Raw genomic sequence first — 17,557 nt, forward strand, 5'->3', positions numbered from 1 at the left:
ACGAGGGCGCCGAAAAACGCGGCAAAGCCGCTTCTGAGCACGCGCGCGCAGCTCGCCCGGGCGCTAACGGCCGCCGCGGCTGGGAGCCTCCCGGCACGCGGCGCAGGCTTCCTCGCTGGCCAATCAGGCGCTCCGAAGCTCCCGGCGCGGCCAATGGGCTGGAGGCGGCGGTTGGTGGCCGTTGGGCGCGTGCTGCGCCGCCGCGGGGGCGGGGCTGTTGTCTCCTGGGCGCGGCGAGCTCCTGAGGCGCTGAGGTGAGGCCGGCGGCGGGGCTCGACGCTGGGCGGGGGTTGTCGGCCGGCAGCCGGGGGCTATGCTGTGGTACGGGGGTGTTGCCTGGGGGAGCGGGGTGGGTGGTGGGGCTCGGGAGAGCGCCGCGAGGTGTGGTTAACCGCATGGTTGTCCCCCTTCGGGCAGCAAGGCACTGGGCTGCTTTCGGGGCTTCCCTCCTTCCATCCCTTCCTCTCTCGTGGCGAAGCTGGCGCTGGCTCTCTGCACAGCGGGTGCCGAGTGGAAGCTGTGTTCCTCCATCACTGCCCTTTTTTCCTGACTTGGTTTTTGTCAAGCACTTCACCATGTCTTTAGTAGCAACTAGCAGCATTGTTTTGAATTACGAGTTGTGATATTTTCAAAGGTGGAAACGTACACTAGCAAAAGCGTTCCTCGCTTGCTTCATCTCTGTATGTGTTCTCTAGGCATCAGCTGCTGATATTCATCACAGGCAGGATGTATGGGCTCTGACTGACTCAGGTTATCGTTATGTATGTAGGAACATATATAAAACTATTTTACTTCTTGTTCCTTCATCTGTGCTTAAGGATAAAGTGACAAAAATCACTTATGTGCGATAACTTGCAACCTATATATGGGCAGACAGCTAAAGAGTGTTTTGTCAGCATTACAGCAGGACTATTAATTTCATAGACTGATTTACTCAAAACTTCTGTTATCAGAATTAGGTGAAGTTAGCGTGATAAGGGAGCTAACATTTTTGAAACAAATAACTGCTTTGCAGAAGCTTATAAGCAAGTAAATCGTGATAGAGGTTTTTGGGGGCACTCTCTAGTTTYTATTAATGGTTTTGTTCAATGGTGTAAATTATGTCTATTAAGTGATGTAAAATGATATTTTAAGATGATTCTTAGTAGAGGAGCATATGTTGATGCAAATCTGAGAGATTTCTTCCTTGAGGGAGTGATATCCTAAAGTCAGTTCTTCAAACTTATGGTGTGGGTATGAGGCCTGGGCCTGGGTGTGGAATGGGCAGAACTCTCACAGCTTGTTTTAATCCCAGCGCAGTGACCAAGAAGCAGGATTCGTTCTCCACTCTGTCCTCTTACTCCATGTTGCCGCTACTAGGCTGTGTCTCGCTTCAGTGCTTCACTCGGTTCCTTATTGGCTGTGTTTAATCAAGTTGGAAATTAGCTTGGGAGCATGAGCAGGTGTCTTAGGAGGTTTCTTTAGGGGAATTTGAAACTCAGCGTAAGGGCCAGTTAGTTGGTCTGCCTGTCCTTAGAGAGGAAGAAGTTACAGATGAGACTGTATTTTGCTGTGCATTACACTAGATTGTAAACGCATTAGAGACCAGTGGCTATAATATAAAATTGTTAAGTTTCATTTAAATAGTCTAAAAATATGCCTAACTGAGAGAAATATGCCTAACATCTATATATATCCTTTTCTTCGTTGCARGCTCTTTGTGAAGACAAAGAACGGGCAGCCATTTATAAGGAATAAGTTAGACAAAGCCTCCATCCCCATATGCTTTTTCTCTGTTTTTCATTCGTGGTTGCTATAAGCCTTTAACTAGTTGTGTTGCAAGCCTAGAGCAAAGAAAAGTTTTGGTGTACTGTCAGCTTTCTTTTGCTGCTAGAAGAAGTGCTGTGATGCAAGAAATCATCTTCATGTTTTCCCYGATGTCTTACGCTTTCCAGCTGTAAAGATTCTTAGGTTTTCTCAAGTTCCATGCTTAATAACCATATCTGCTTGTTTCTTCAGAATTATAAAAAATATGCTTTCCTTTTTTTTTCTTTTTTCTTTCTTTTTCTTTTTTTTTTTCCATCCGGAACCTGGAGGGCTTTTAGCTCTTGGGGGGCACAGAGCTCTAAGTTGACCACTTCAGAAGCCATATAAATTTAAAAACTACTTGACTGGAGGATGTTCCCTCCAGTAGACACACTGGCTGTGGARCTACTTATAGTCCAAGTATAAAATCACAAATGAAGCGCAGTTTGACGGAATTCAGAGAGACCAGGGATTTGGTCAGTTTGTGGTCACTGAATCCAGAATAACATCAGCATCCTGACTTTCAGAGTTGTTATATGCATCAAAACAACTTGTGTGCTGTCAGGAAATCAGTGTACAACATAAATAGTTTGCTGTGTATCAACTGTGATTCTGATGATTCAGCCAAGAAATACTCTAACGTTAAGAGGATGGAAACTTTGCCCAAGAGTTTAAGAAAATAGAATTGGTTGGTCTCTGAGGACACTTTTACTCAGTTAATTAAAATCAATTGTGAAAGAATGGCAAACTCTCTAAGAGGCTTACTTGAGCTCTTAGACTTTTTTTTGAGAGCATACCATGTAATTCCTAGCTTCTATACTAGAATACAGTAGCTTATCATAAGATACTTTCTGTTAAATTAAGTATTTTTAGACAGTAATGTGCTTTTGTACATGATAGAGTAACTTGAACTTCTCTTATTTGTATTAAGGTGAAAAAACGATAGGAAAAGACCCGCAGGTGACTTTGAGAGGTTACGGTGGAATTGAGCTGGGAGAAGTTTTTTGAGTGGATTACTTCTGAGGAATACATAAGTATTTACACCATGGAACTGGAAAAGAACAGCAGCGTTAAAAGCAAAACAGGGCTTCTGTCTTATTCTGAGGAAGATGAGCATGCTCTCGTCAGAGACCTTGCAGCAGAAGTTAACCATTCTGGTTTTGACCAGGCATGTTCCATAAATGCCTCAGAATTAAAGTCGTCAGAGGAAAGTTTACCTTATTTAAGTTCATCTTCAGATGCAGATATTGAAATGTATAATAAAGAGAGAACGACGATTTGCTGTGCATGTGGAGATGAAAGCGAGAAAGAAGCTGGTATGTTGGGAAGGGCATGCAATGATATGCGTTTTATTTGCAGGGTTAGCGAAGGTTACAGACAAAGTGATTTAGGTGAAGATTCACAGCTGGAATATCTCAGTGCTGATGAGCAAGATTATTGTGATAGAAATAGCTCAAGTGAGTTCTGTAAGCAAATGAAAACTGTAGGAATCAAAACTTTAAAGTTAGTAGATCCAGTTCATGAAGTTCCAGGGAATGGAGCCACAGAGGAGCAAAATCTTGTTAGCCTATTAGAAGATTGTTCTCCTATCTGTAAATATTGCATAAGTGATCAGCTCTGCATAGACGCAGCTGCACCAGAAATTCACCAAGTGCTTGAGGACTGTCTGTCTCTGCCAGCTTACGAAGACGTGAGTTGTGATCATGAAGAAGAACAAACAGAGTATCATAGTGTTCTTTATGAAAGTGCACTTGAAAGTCATACTTGTGGGAGTAAAGAAGAGGTTTGTCCAAATGCATTTATACATGACAGTTCAGAAAATGAAAAGGTGGAAGACAATCCTTTGATTGATGGCACACAGTCAACCAAAATGGCTGTAAATGAAAAACCAGTCAAAAAGAATGATAGACACATTCCCAGCATCTCCGTGAAGCGAGAGAATCCTTCATTTTCAGCAAGGGAAAGGTCCCCGGCAGTAGCCACGGAATTTTGCAAAAGTGCAGGGGAGACTAATTGTTACAGATGTGATGGATCCGTTGCGTGTGCACTTGGTACCGGCTGTGCTGGCTGCGCTCGGAAGGATGTCAAAACCCAGTGTCCAGTCCCTGAAATTCACTCTAGAGAGAATCCCTTGTTTGGGCTGGAAGTTGTAGATAAAGCTGGTGGGAACACCAGCTATCTGAACCTGGAACTGGAGTGTCAAGCAACCTTGAATAATGTTACCAGTGACTCTAAAGTTACCGTTAACCAGACCGTTGATGCAAGTTCTGATTTTAGAGCTTGCTTTACAACAAGTAGAGCTACCAGTGCCCAGGCTTGTCTGGTATCCAGGGCTATTAATACAGAGATAACGATGATGAACAAATCCAGACCTGTGGAATGGCGCCGTGAAAGCTGTGCAGATGTTGCTTGCAATACCGACTGGTCGTTTGTATCTGGTAGTACAGAAGAAATTTGGTCACAGTTTACTGACATATTGGAAAAATATTTAGATGGCAATACTGCAACAGCTGAAAGTTCACAAATTCAGGTAACTTTAAAAAATAATAATTTTGATGTATAAAGCTTCCCTCCCCCCAAGTTGCTTAGAATTTGTCTATATGAATGTTGATTTGTAACTGTTTTTTTTAATGATATTGTCTAGGATCTGTGGAAATCACAAAATGAGCTGTGTAGCAGTGATTTAAAGATAAGCGCTGACAGGTGGGTCACAAATTGTTCTTGTTTCAGAATGGTAGATATTTAATAGGATTTTTACTGTTGAAAAGCTGTTTGTGACTTAGCAAAACTGATCTAGAAGATTGCTGGGGAGCAGCTCGTGTGCTGGTGGGTAGGGCTGCCTTTCGGAGGACCTGGACAAAGCAGAAGAATGAGCTGGTAGAGACCTCATGAAGTTCGACAAAGACAAATGGATCCTGCAGCAGGAGTGGAATGACTCCATGCCGCAAACAATACAGGCTGCAGGGTGCCAGCTGGCCGAGAAGCAGCTTTGCAGAAGAGGACGTGGCGTCCCGCTGAACGAAAAGTTGAGCGTAAGTCAACAGTGTGCCCGTATGGTGAGGAAGGAAGCCGCACGCTGGGCTGCATCAGCAGGAGTGCAGCCAGCAGATCGAGTGAAGCGATTATTCATCGCAGTTTGGCGCTCATGAGGCTGCAGCTGGAAAACTGTCTCCAGTCTCGGGCCTTTTAATACAAGAAAAATTGGTAAACTGAAGAAATCCCAGTGGAGAGCTGCTGAGGTGACTGGGAGAGCTGGAGCGCGTGATGGACGAGGAAAGGTTGAGGGAGCTGCGTTTGTTCAGCCTGGAGAAGGGAATGCTGGGGAGGTGGGAGAGCTAGTTGCAGTCTTTAGCTACCTGGTGGTGGGTTATAGAGGAGATGGAGTCAGATCCTTTGCAGAGGTGCGCTGTGGGAGGACAGGAGGCAGCAGTTACAGTCAGGGAAATTCTGACTGGGTATAAGAAAAAGTTTCCACAGTGGGAGTAGTAAAGCATTGGAACGCATTGCCCAGAGAGGTTGTAGAGTCGCCTTTCCTGAGATAAGGAAAACTCAGCTGGGTGAGACCCTGAGCTAATTTGGAAGTTAGCCCTGTTCCGAACAGAAGTTTGGATGGGAAACCTCCGGAAGTCCCTTTCAATCTAAATTATTTTGTGACTTCTAAAAAAAATAATAATAATAAATACATCTGTAGATCAGCAGAGTTGCTAAGTTTCTTTTTGTTCTTAGGATCACACTTTTCCCGTAAAAATAATTACAGTGCTAGTGTACTTTCTGCCTCTTAGTTAAAGCTGATTTTAATGCGAAAGGTGTTCCATTAGCTATTGTAAAACACTTGTTTTTTTCTGACTAGTAGATCAGAGTATTCTTTTTTTCCTTGAAACATATCAGAAATAGCTTCTGGAAAGCTACTGTTTCAGAATATAACTTAAATTGATTCCAGTGCTTCAAGATTATAATTATTATTGCTTTCAAGGCCCCTACACCTTGATAAAAAACCTGTGAAGAGCTCTGCATCAAGCTGCTGCAGAAAAATACTGCACAGAGCTATTGAAGCAGATTTGCAGCTTCTGAACATTCATTATCGGATGTGTTGCCATCACTGCTTGAAGATTTACAAACTGATTATGGAGGAAGAAAAATGTTTTATTAGGTATGTACTTTAATGTCCTTTTAATGTCTTTTAACCAAGTTATTAATTTCATTTAAGTGTTAAGTATTACTCTTCTACTCTGTGCATAGCTGATAATCATGTGTGTAGTTAGGATTGTTATCCAAACAGTCCACATTCACATAACTGCTGAGTCTTATTTTTAGCTTAAAACTTTCTGTATCGTGTAGTTGCTTTAAGACAGACATGCACAGGCCCAACAAAAATAGTTCTGTTTCCAGGAATGTCTTTCAGTACAGGAGGAAAAGTACAAAAGGAATAGTACAGAGAATCCATGCAGGAATGGAGTAGATGTCYTTCTCCCTCCTCTCCTCCCAGTTCTCCATCTCTATACAAGTGGTGCAGAACTGGTAAGAGAAGAGGCAGGAAGGGAACGGTGATTGAAGACTGCTAACGTATACGCCATGTAACAAACTGGAATTCAGCCAAGAGTTCCTGAGGCTAAATGCTTCCTGCGCTGCTGAGCGCTGAAAGCTGCCACCAGCTTTTGCACTGTATCTTTCTCCATCGTTCCACTCTGCCTTAGAGTATCGCTTGGMGAATGGCAAACAGAAAAATTCTGGCAGATAGTTGCTAATCACGTTTCTCTCTTTTGGGGTACCTCTTTTGAGAAGCAGCTAGCATTGTTTCGAACAGTGTTTTAGAGATAAATGAAACAAGTATGCTAACTAATCCAGAAAATCAGTATCTTGGGGTCTGCTCCATAGCAAATGTTCAGCAGAGTGTTTAAGAAGGCATGTAGTAAGACTGTGAAATGGAGTGTGGCTCCAAAGAATGAATGTGCGTGTTAGGAGTGTGCTAATGGTCTTCCAAAATTTGCAAAATTTAAGAGTTTTGAAAGTGTTTTGCTTATTGCATCTGAGCAAATTGTAGTGCTTACTCTGTTCTAGGGAGGAGGGGGAAAGTAGTTCAAGCTTCTTCCAGGTGCTGGAAGAATCAGGCTCTTGCACAGACATACATAACTCATTAATGAACTTCTTCATGGTAGAGTCCACAGAATGTTAGAAATACAGGTCAAAAAAGAAGACAACATCTGAAGTTAATATTTGTGAATACGAACAGGAATATTGATACCCATTTAAAAAAAATCTTGAAGCACTGCAAAATGTTTGGATAATTCTGGAAGCAATAAAGTAAATAAAATGTCTTACTAAGTTGATCTCTTTTTCTTGTACATATTTTAACAGATGTAATAAAAATGGTTTTGCTAACGCTGAGCTGAATTCATCTCTCCTGTTGGTTTTGGAAGAGCTAGGAAAGAACTATGAGAGTATGAAAAAGAAAATAGAAATGGGCATACCATTAAATGCACTTCCCCCTCTGTCAGTTGAGACAAAGTTGTTCCCAGGCTTTTCTTCATATATCCCATGCAAGGTAATTTTTGTTCCCAGGCTTTTCTTCATATATCCCATGCAAGGTAATTTTTAAATTACTTTTTGTTTTAAATATGAATTACTTTCTTCAGAAGGTTAAGGCAAATCTTTTCTTTTTTGACAGGTGTACAGAGGGGATCTGTGTTATGAGTAAGTAGTTCTGATGTATGTTATATATTATAGTTAAAAATAAATGAGATACGAGTGTAAAAGATGTTAAACTTGAGTTTTTTATTTCAGACCGTATCTCGTTGCTCCAAACTGTTCGGCTGAAAGACTAGCATGGTATTTTGGGCACAGTGATTTTATTTTTAAGAAAAGTTTTGCTCTGTAGCATTCTGATATGTGAACTATGGAGTTGTATTTTTATTGTCTTTACAGCAGATGTTTCCAATTTACAGCTTGCTTTGCCCCTCTGTTACTTTCAGTCCTAAAACCTTTCTCTAACATCTAATCTATGATATCTATCTTAATATCTCTGCAGATAAAGTTTTTCTGTGCTTTTTTTTAAGTGTATAAGCAGCAATATTGCCAAGATTATCTTTCAGTTGTGAAGAATGATAGAAAAATAACTTCAAGCAGACATATGGTATTGCATGTGCTCAAGAATCATGACCAATTACTTTATGTAAATAGTTATGTAAAAAAAAAGTAATAAGTTAGTACTGCGTCAGGTAAACAGCTACAGGTCTTTTCTGAATTTCTTGTTAAGTATTTCTAAATAAATCAAAAACTGCATAGAGAATTCAAATTGTGATAAGGTACCTTGAAATATCATGCAGAAAGTCATCTAAATATAAAGGAAGAACAATTTAATGTAAACATAGAACATTGTTTTAAGTTTCAGGTTGCAGCCAATGCTATTACAAAATACAACATAAATCTTAGCTTCAAAAGAGAATTAAAGTTTTTTTATTAAGCACATGCAATGTATTTTACTGTGGGCTTTTCCCGTTATTCTGTAACTAGATATATTTAAAACAATACTACAGAGTAGTCAGTGTCATTGTAGAATTAAAAATTACTGTGCCATATTTTGTATTAAATTCTTGGATCTTTTTCAGTTCCACTTTAGGTGCAAGAAAAACGAACTTTGAAGAACCAAAACTGCAAGAAATGAAAACTTCTGTCAATGTGGTAGGGACTTCTTCATTACTGACTTTCATAGACACTGACCTTGTTAAGAATAGCCTACTTTTAGATAGGTGTATGCAAATACAATCGCACTCTTCGTAATTCAAGCTAGAATTGTCTGTCAGTAATAGCAAATGCATCTGGTATGACCAGAATTTTAATCGGCCTTTCAAAATAAAATAAGGTGGGAGTTCTTGAACAAGATGTGTAGGTTAACTTCTTAAAATATTCTGAAATTTAGAAAAACGATATGTAAGTGCCAGTGCTATAACTGAAACATGTTTGTAGGACAAGCCGCAGGCAGTATGTTCAACTGATGGCGGTCAGCCTAGACACTGTACTTCTTCCAAGACATTTGAAGACCACCATAAAGATCAGGATGTGGAATATGGTAAGCTGGCTACCTCTAATCCAAATACTGTATTACATGTTAGCTAAGCTGTTGAAAAAAGAACTGTGAATAAAACATATATATGATGCTCTAGTGTCCTTTCTCTGATGGAATGCTTAATTTTACATAAGCCTTATAACATAGTTTATTGAAAAAACTTCATGTGACTTAAATCAGAAATGAGAACTAATATGTGTCGCCTCTGCATCATGTAGTTGCAAACTATGTAGTAGCTGGAATCTTCTTAAATACACAAAGCAGAGATTCAATACTGATTCATATCAGATACCACGGCTTGAATTTTAACACGATGAAATTTATTTTAATTCAAGACTGCAGAAAAAATGAAGAAGTGAATGAATATTGGTTTGATGCTAAAGAGAAATTGACAGCAACAGATTTTTCAGTAACATTTGATGAAAAGCAACAAGAAAAACAAGACGCAGATGATTCAAAAGGTGAGTTCAAATGCTTTAATAATGGTATTTATTATTTGAATATTCTGCGTTCCTTCTAAAACATAAGAAAACCTGGAAAAAATGCTGGCTAGGTTTTTAGACTTTGTTTTGCATTTACTTGCATTGAGTGCTTGTACAGATAATAAAATCTTTTCATCCACTTTTTTCCTTGAAAACTTTACCTACATGGGTTAATTTGAATTTTGTAAAAGTAGAGCCAGTCATGCAGCTGGAAATCTTTTCTCTGTTCCTGTTCTTTCTGCTTCTTCTGACTTCCAAGAGTTAGTTGGGAATGGTCCGTGTTTCTGAGATCCAGGTCCTTGTGATGGACATGGTTAGAAGTCCAAGTATGTTGAAATCCGAGACTGTGCGTGCTCCACGGTGGGGGTTCTCAATACCCTAATCGTGCTTCAGAGCTGGCACCAGTAAATTCAAACCAGTGTCTTCTCTGATTGTAGCTAGAGTGCTGACCTCTTCTACAGCATGTGGAAGAAACGTTTGTAATTCTCCTTCCCTTCCGAAACTCCTGAATACATTGTTTTCTAGACACTGTTTTAAAAGAAGTGTATTTAAAGACACTTTCCAGCAAGTTATGTGAAACTGTATGGCTGAAAGACCCACACTGAAGAGAAAGCTTAAAAAAAAAAAAAAAAAAAAGCAGATGATTCTTTATCAGACATCAGGAAATGCACATGGGAAAGAGATTTTAGAAGATGAACAGTTCCACTTCTCATGGCACTACTTTTTCTGTTAAAAATACTGTTCATTCATTTAGTTTTTTAGAGATTTTCTATCTACCTGTTTTCCAAAATTTACAGAGAAGACATTAGCTTGAACTGAAACGGGAGTAGTCAGTAACACGTAGTTTTCTTACGTTTATTTTCAGAAGTGAAGATAATGGAGAGTGCAAATGAGTGGTTTTTTATTCTTGTTGGAGGCTTAAGTTCTTCGGTGTCAGAGGTACACTTGTTCTTAAACACACATTATGACCACAATATGAATATCTTGTGAATTATTTTATGCTCTGCTTCACAACCAAAATATGCTTATATGTTGTAGGATGATTTAAGATCACATTTCCAGAAGTATCAGGCTTCTGACATTCTTATCTGTGCGGATTCTGCTAACTACAGGTATATTAATAGATGTCTTATTTCTTTCAGATTTTTTTGCTGTCAAAATAAGTGAATCATGGGAGAGAGGAGGGAGTTGTGCATTAATTTGTTTTTGTTTTGCTTCAGTAAGCCATGTAGATAACAGGTTATTTGACAGACATTTGTAATTCCAGACAGCTGGAAATTATGCAGTCTGAAATACTCTGTTGAAGTTTAATTGAAAGATACCAGTTAATATTCAAAAGATGAGAACCATGATGTGTTCCTATCAATAATATCAACGCTCTTATCAATGTTTTATAGTAACTTCAGATGTTTTACCTAAAGTTTTTTTTTTGATTTTTACATCTTAGATACGCATTTCTTTGCTTTAAAGAGGCTAATAAAGCAAAGTTAGCTGCAGAAGAAATGAATAGGAAAGAAATAAAAGGAAAGACAGTAAGTGTTGAACTTGTAAAAAACGCGTCAGAGATCAGATCTTCAGTTTCTCAGAACCTTTCGAATAAGCTTTGGTATGAAATCCAATCCATTAATAACTCTCAAAAAAATGTTCAAGACAAAACATTCACTTCAGCTTCCAATTCTGTGAAAGCATCTGCTGCCACCTCTGCTGCTGAGAAAGTGCTTCTCCTTCCCCCAACTTCTTCAGAAATTACTCATGCTACACAAGTCCCTTCAAAAATGAACTGCCTTGATCTGAAATCACCTACTGAAGGCTCAGAACATTGTTTGATTGGAGTTAATCAACAGGTAAATGATTATTACTAAGGCTCCTTTATGTAGCAGATTAAGAGCCTTAAAACTTGAAGCAACTTCTTGTTCCTTAAGATGTTATATTTAACGTATGTTGGAGTGATGTTAGGTTAGGAAAGCATGTTAAGGGTCAGTAATAAATTTCTGGCCTACTGYGGAAGAGTGAGAGCACCATTCCTTTGCTCCTGCATCAGGTTGTAATGTTCTCTCCTTCTTAGTTGTAAGCCAGTCAGGAACCTAGGCGTTCGTACTGGATTTTTCTTCTTGCCTTTTTTTTTTTTTCCTTTAGTTTCACATACAAACAAGTGTTATAAGTGAATGTCTTGTGACTTCATCCAAGAAAGATTCTGAGATGTTGAAGGGGAAACTCTTGTTTTAAATACAAATCTTAAAACAGTATCCTTTATATAAATACATATTGTATTCACTTAGGTTTGTTCTTGATAGATAAGGCAAAACTTAAAATTGCTGTTGTTGCTCTAATAAGCTATATGAATATGCTACTTTTTGGTTTTAACTTTAAAGTTCTAGTTCTCTAGGAAATATGGTTTAGATCTGATCTAATGTAGCAGGGATGACAATATTATTATATCCTCCGTGCAGTAGATGTATTCTGTCTTGTATTGATCTGTCAGTTACACATAAATACACATAGTTGTTCTATTTCTAATTTACAGTTCTGAAAATATAACTGGTCTTAGCACAACCACTTATTGATCTGAATCTGTATTTATGTCTGTTGCTTTGCTTTTACCATAACAGGAACATTTATAAGTAGTAAGGGTATGCCACATTTCTGTACAATATTTAACCCATTCACTTTTTGATTATTTTGATGCGTTTCTAGGATACTGGAGAGAATTCTCTGCAGAAATCATCTGCTCATTTCTTCCCTGATCCATCTGATACCTTTATTCCTCCTAATACGCTGAACTTGAACAGCTTTACCAAATTAATGAAGAAACTTCAAGAAATTCATCCAGAGCATAGTAGGTAAGAGTGGTCAGATTTTATTTCTTCCCTGATTTGTGATCGATCCAGTATTCATGGTTGCTGAGTTGAGCTAAATGTATTGCAGAAGATGTGATGTAACAGTTATTTCTATTATTCACATAGGGAGAAAATTATAGATGCTCTGCTGGAGGTGAGAACAAACAATAAAGGTATCCTCAGTGGCTTGTCCATAAACACTATTGTGAGGAGGACCTCTCTCATTCTAAGGAAATCCGTGCCCAAGCGTGGGGGGGAAAAGGAATGTAAATAAGTGAGTATTCTAGCCTGCTATGTTGAATATGTTGATACGAAAACACATTGATTTGTTTAGCTGTATAGCCTGACTAGATGAGTGAGTAACTTAGTATAAAGCTTTGCACGTGCAGGAGTAACTGAGTTAATCCACTGAAGGATTTTTGAGGATCGTTAACAGTTTTGCAGAACAATCCATAAACAAATCGGTTGCTAGCTCTGTCCAGTATAAAGCGCTTTTTATGAAACTCGGCATACTGAGGCTTTTATTATGCAAACTCTTGTATTGATTAGCAGGGGAGAACTGTTTTAACAGCACTGAAACTGGACTACTTGTTCATAAATATTCTGGACAAAGGTGACATCTAATGGCCAGTTCTTGTCATAGCATTTCATAAAGAAATCCTAGAAGAGGCTCAGTTTTGATTAGAAAAAGAAAAAAAATTGTCTGATATATGGGATTGTCAGTTCCAGACTAGAAATGTAATAAAGTAGGATTGTATGTCTCTTATGGTATTTTTCATATTAAAGGACTTGGTAGGTACTTCTTTCCTTTCTTCTGCTGGGTTGCCTAGAAATCTTGCATGACGGCCCAGCAGTGGCTGTTGCTGGAAGCTGCAGCAAGCCAAACATGCTAGAGAAGAGACAAGTGCATTCCATTACCTCAATCCCCAAAATAATAGGTTGCAGCTACAGGTGTGGCTACATGAGGTAGGCTACGCTGACACACCAGTTGGCCTCTACTGGAAGGAGAGGTCCTGCTTCCTCTCCCAGAAGATGAGTCTAGCCAACACGAGTAGTTCTCTGCTGGCGTAGCCAGCCAGATTGAGTTGTTGAAGGGTTGGATGATCACTAGAGCTAGAGAGCAAGGGTGGTGGTGGGATTGCATAGCTGGCAAGAGCCTAAGCTTAGTAGGCCTATGGGGTTTGGGGAGGGTTGTCTTTGGGGGGTTTTTTTGTTGGTGGTGGTGGCGGTGTTTTTTTTCCTTCCTTCCCCCTTGAGTTAATCTTTTGTCAGTTCAAGGAGTTGAGTTGTTTTGGTGAGAAGTCAGATGAGCACCAGTGCCAGCATGGGAGAAGAGGAGGGATTGCCTGACTGATTAAATTACAAGACCAGTAGTATTTATGCTGATAGCTGGACAAGTGTAAGGATCTTTACCACGCTTTGTGTGTTGCTTATCAGACTAAATTCTGCAGGTCGGGTGTTTATATACATGTGACAGTGTATAAGTAGACCACAACAGAGCCTTAACTTGAACAGAACCTTCTGTGCATTAAATACTAGAGCTGTAATAGAAGTAGATCCTGCCCAATCACATGAAATAGAAGCCTGGAGTGGAAGCGCTTCCACAGATGCGTTAATGATACAAATAGATGCTTATAGGCCATTCTTGGCCRTTAATTCACCCCAGTCCTTGCTCGAGGAAGGAGTATCGGTGATCAGAGACGTCCTTCAGAAAGGCTGAAGTTAGATGAAGTGCTGAATACAGAGACATTTGATAGGAGGTATAATCTCATGCTGGATTTAAAATCCTATAGCGATGGTGAGGGTGAAAGACTCCCAACCAGTATGTGTGTTTGGCTGAGTTCMTCTGGAAATGACTAATGTAACACACATTTGTTAGTTTGGCATTTACATACCTTGTAAGATGAGGCTTCTTAGGAATCAAAACAATGTTTAAAAGAAGTCTTAATAGTGATCTACTGGTTCACTTCCACAGGATTGCAAATACAGACATAAACTCATCAAAAAAACTTATACTTCAAAGTATTTTCCATTAGTAAGATTTTAATAGCTTTCGAATGCGTTGCGCTTGTCAAATGATTTTAAAATAGTATGAGTGCTTTACAGTCATAGTTATTTCTACAGTAGTGTTTTTAGTCTCTTGCTTTGTTGAAGAGAGATCGTCTAGAACAATTTTTACTTTCATAATGAGGGAGCTATTGAATAGCCAAGTCATTAGTGAGTAATGGAAGAGCTATAAGCATGCAAGTAAAATGTTTAAGAAAAGATGATTCTGGTCAAAGTTATTTGATAGAAATTCTGGTTTGTGTATAGCTTCAGACTTTCTTGAATGGTAAGCACTTGGAAACCTTATGTTCTTGCAAAGTGATGGAACATGGAACGCAGGTTTTATAGATACTTGGTTTACGTCAAGCCGTGTTACATAGTATTTTATGTATAACAAATTCAGCCTCAAAGCATCATACCAACTCGTTTGTTTGTTTGTTTTTTCCCCTTTGGCTGAATTAGCCCGGAGTTTGATGTATAAATGTTTATAGATCTTGCATATTTGTTAATTTTGAAGCCGCAGCTTCATTAGAACAGGTGAGAGGTTTTTAAACCTAATGGCAGTCAACAGTTAACAAGAATTGTGATGTTATGCTGGTTATTTGGTGTGGTATTAAAAATGGCCGTTTCCCTTAAATCTTATCAGTGCTAAATGTCCACAGTTGGGCATCTTCCATGAAGTAAATAGTCTGCATAGTAAAGATCTAAAAATAGACATTTTTTGCCTATCGAGATTTGTCCCATCAAATCATGACTAAAATACGTTACTCTGAGCAACACAGAGAAATGCAGGGAGTCTGTACAGTGTCCATTCGCAAGTATGTATTTGAACGATATCTAGCAGATGCTCCTAAATGTCACCAAAATTCTGTCCAGCCCAAATCCACCCACTGGCAGTATTCACTGGTTCATTTATCTCCCAGCAGTTTCAAGACTGGATTTTATAAAACTGGGAGAGAGACTTGGTTTGTTTTTTATACTATAAACTGGTTATTAGGAATGGATTTCTAAAACTTAAAGTTTACATTTTAGTTTTTTTTTACAACTGTCAATATGATTTGTTGCACAAAGATTATATATCTTTATTTTCTTGCTAACCTTTTCTTTCACATGGTTCTTGAAGCTAGGAAGCTGCTTCTACATGCAGACTTCCTCCAGACTCTATAGCAAAGTTGTCATAGCTTTTAGTGGTTTTCTAGGGCACTAAAATTGATGTTCCTTTTATTTCAGTTTGGGTGTATACATGCTAAATTTACCTACTTCTTCTATTTGTCTGTTTGTTTTTAAGGTGATTTTCTGATAATGAAGAATTGATCATCTCGCTTGGAAGATTTTTGCAAATTCTGTATTCTAGCTTGTTCCGGGATTGCATTGTGTTTCTTGCCTGTTTTATTTCAGTGGATCTTAATGAAAATTCATGTAGCATCGTTGCATGATTTGCAGTCTTATCCAAGACAAAATAACCTGAAGATCAGTTGGGGGTGTTTTTCTGTATATGCAGATCTCAAATGGTTGTTCCCAGTTTTGTTGTTCTCCCCCTGTTGTTCTCAAGCGTTCAACAACAGGTTTCTCTGAGTAATAGAATTAAAAGAGCATGTTTCAGTGAAACAGGACTTCCCTAATACTGGAAGGACATTTCTGTGCTTAGTGATCACTGAAGTACACAACCTCTATAATTCTTATACGCCTCTTAATTTTAGGCATTAGGGTAGCTGGTAAGATGGTTCAAAGTACTACGTGTTTAATAAGTTGCCAACATGTTTAAATTCTTTCCGCATAATCTCATTCTGAATAGTTTGCAGAAGTTCCGTGTATCCTTTTAATACAAGGCAGGGAAGGGAGGAAGTCAGAGGAGGCTTTATTTCAGAAAACCAGGCTTCTGTGTTTCCAGTACTCGTGGATTTTGTTACAACAGCAGCAGTTATGCAGGAGCAGGGCGATCCTGTATCCATTTTTGCTTGGCAGTTCTGCACCATCCTCCTGAGCCTGATGGCCAAATACTTCCTTCCGGATGATGCTCTACCCTAGACTATTTTTTCAGAATATGGACTTGGAGGATTTTGTTTTTGTGTGTGTCTTGTAATCCATTTCCACAGCTGTAAGCAGAGGATGGGTGCCCAAATCTGTTGTGTCACGTAGCCTGGTATAGTGGGAAGCCCCCCACAGGAAGCTTGGTTCGAGTTGCATACGCTGATAGAGGGAGAGGAGGAGGGGGCAAAGAGGGGGAGATGCAATCACATCTGTGTGTGCGGTTACTGTACCGGAGGAGTGTAGCTTTTAACTCCTCTTCTGGCAAAGGAAGAGAAGGCAGCGGAGGTGCATGTGCCGGGTGAGGAGAATTGCCCTTGGCTGACACTGCCAGGCCCGGGCTGCCGCACTGCGTGCTGAGGCAGCGCCTCGCCGCTCTCCAGCCCTGGTCTCTTGTTAAACTTTGTTCCCGCTCCAGGCTGCGTTTGCTGCTGCAAATAGTCCGTCTTGTCTGCAAATAAAAGTTAAAATTCCTTCTTCCAAAAGTTGTGCTTATGTTCTGGTGTTTTCAAGTTTCAGCTCCTTCCTCGCCTCTTAGCAGAACTGTTGCGGACGCTGCGTTCAAAGCCTTGTGCTGTGTTTGGCAGCCTGTATCGTACAGTTGGTCTCGAAGCTGCAGTTCAGGCCTCAGATCTGGGGTTTTTCCCCTGTTCAGAGCAAGGTGAAAACAGCTGTGGACTTTGCTCTACCCCATTATTAATAGCAACTGCTGCCCTTTCTCTTCCTTAGACTTGCTTCCGTAATTAAACGGGAGTTGTTAATGCTGTAGCTAAAGCTGGCTTTGTGGCATGGGAGCTGTTGCCTTCCTCGTGGGAAGGCAGAAACGTGCTCGTGTGAAACACTAAAACGAGGTGCGGCACACTGACCAGAGCGGTTCCTTGTTGAGGCAGCCTCTTCCCCGAGAATGCTAACACAAGATGTGGTTGGGGTCGCTTGGGGGCTGACGGGGAGCACAACCTGCCCACCAGGACCCGGGCGCAGCTGGAGCTACCCTTTACCGTGATGGTGTGCAGGCACCTCTGCCCCTTCGGGCTGGGCAGGAATTCAAGGGACGGGCTGCAGGTGGAGCTGTACGAGCTCAGTAATGACTTCCCCCTCAAAGTAATACGTATGTATATGATGTGTGTGTATATATATTCTTTCTAAAATTGCACTGCCTGCAGCTGTAAACAGAAAGGGAAGGCAGGGTTTCCCCCTTTGCCTCAGCGCTGAACGGGAGGGGGGCGAGGGACAACGTGGGGGGAGGTAAGGATTGCTCTGCSCTCCTCTTGGAGCGATCTGCCGTTGCCGTCCCCGAGCGGAGCACGGAGGAAACC

General features: G+C 40.1%; 1 protein-coding gene across 1 annotated transcript; it reads left to right on the plus strand.

Moving 5' to 3' along the window:
* The first annotated feature begins 2,830 nt into the window (after positions 1-2,830).
* Positions 2,831-12,441, plus strand: RBM44 (RNA binding motif protein 44). Its single transcript, XM_026087914.1, is given in 17 exon segments — positions 2,831-3,694; positions 3,697-3,755; positions 3,757-4,315; positions 4,430-4,488; positions 5,759-5,935; positions 7,141-7,327; positions 7,451-7,480; positions 7,909-7,929; positions 7,932-7,954; positions 8,391-8,463; positions 8,749-8,851; positions 9,184-9,309; positions 10,196-10,269; positions 10,369-10,442; positions 10,778-11,174; positions 12,025-12,170; positions 12,294-12,441. Coding segments are annotated over 17 exon segments (3,120 nt in total).
* The last annotated feature ends 5,116 nt before the right edge of the window (positions 12,442-17,557 follow it).

The sequence above is a fragment of the Apteryx rowi genome, unplaced genomic scaffold (genome assembly GCF_003343035.1).
Source record: "Apteryx rowi isolate R43461 unplaced genomic scaffold, aptRow1 scaffold_12, whole genome shotgun sequence".
NCBI lineage: Eukaryota > Metazoa > Chordata > Aves > Apterygiformes > Apterygidae > Apteryx > Apteryx rowi.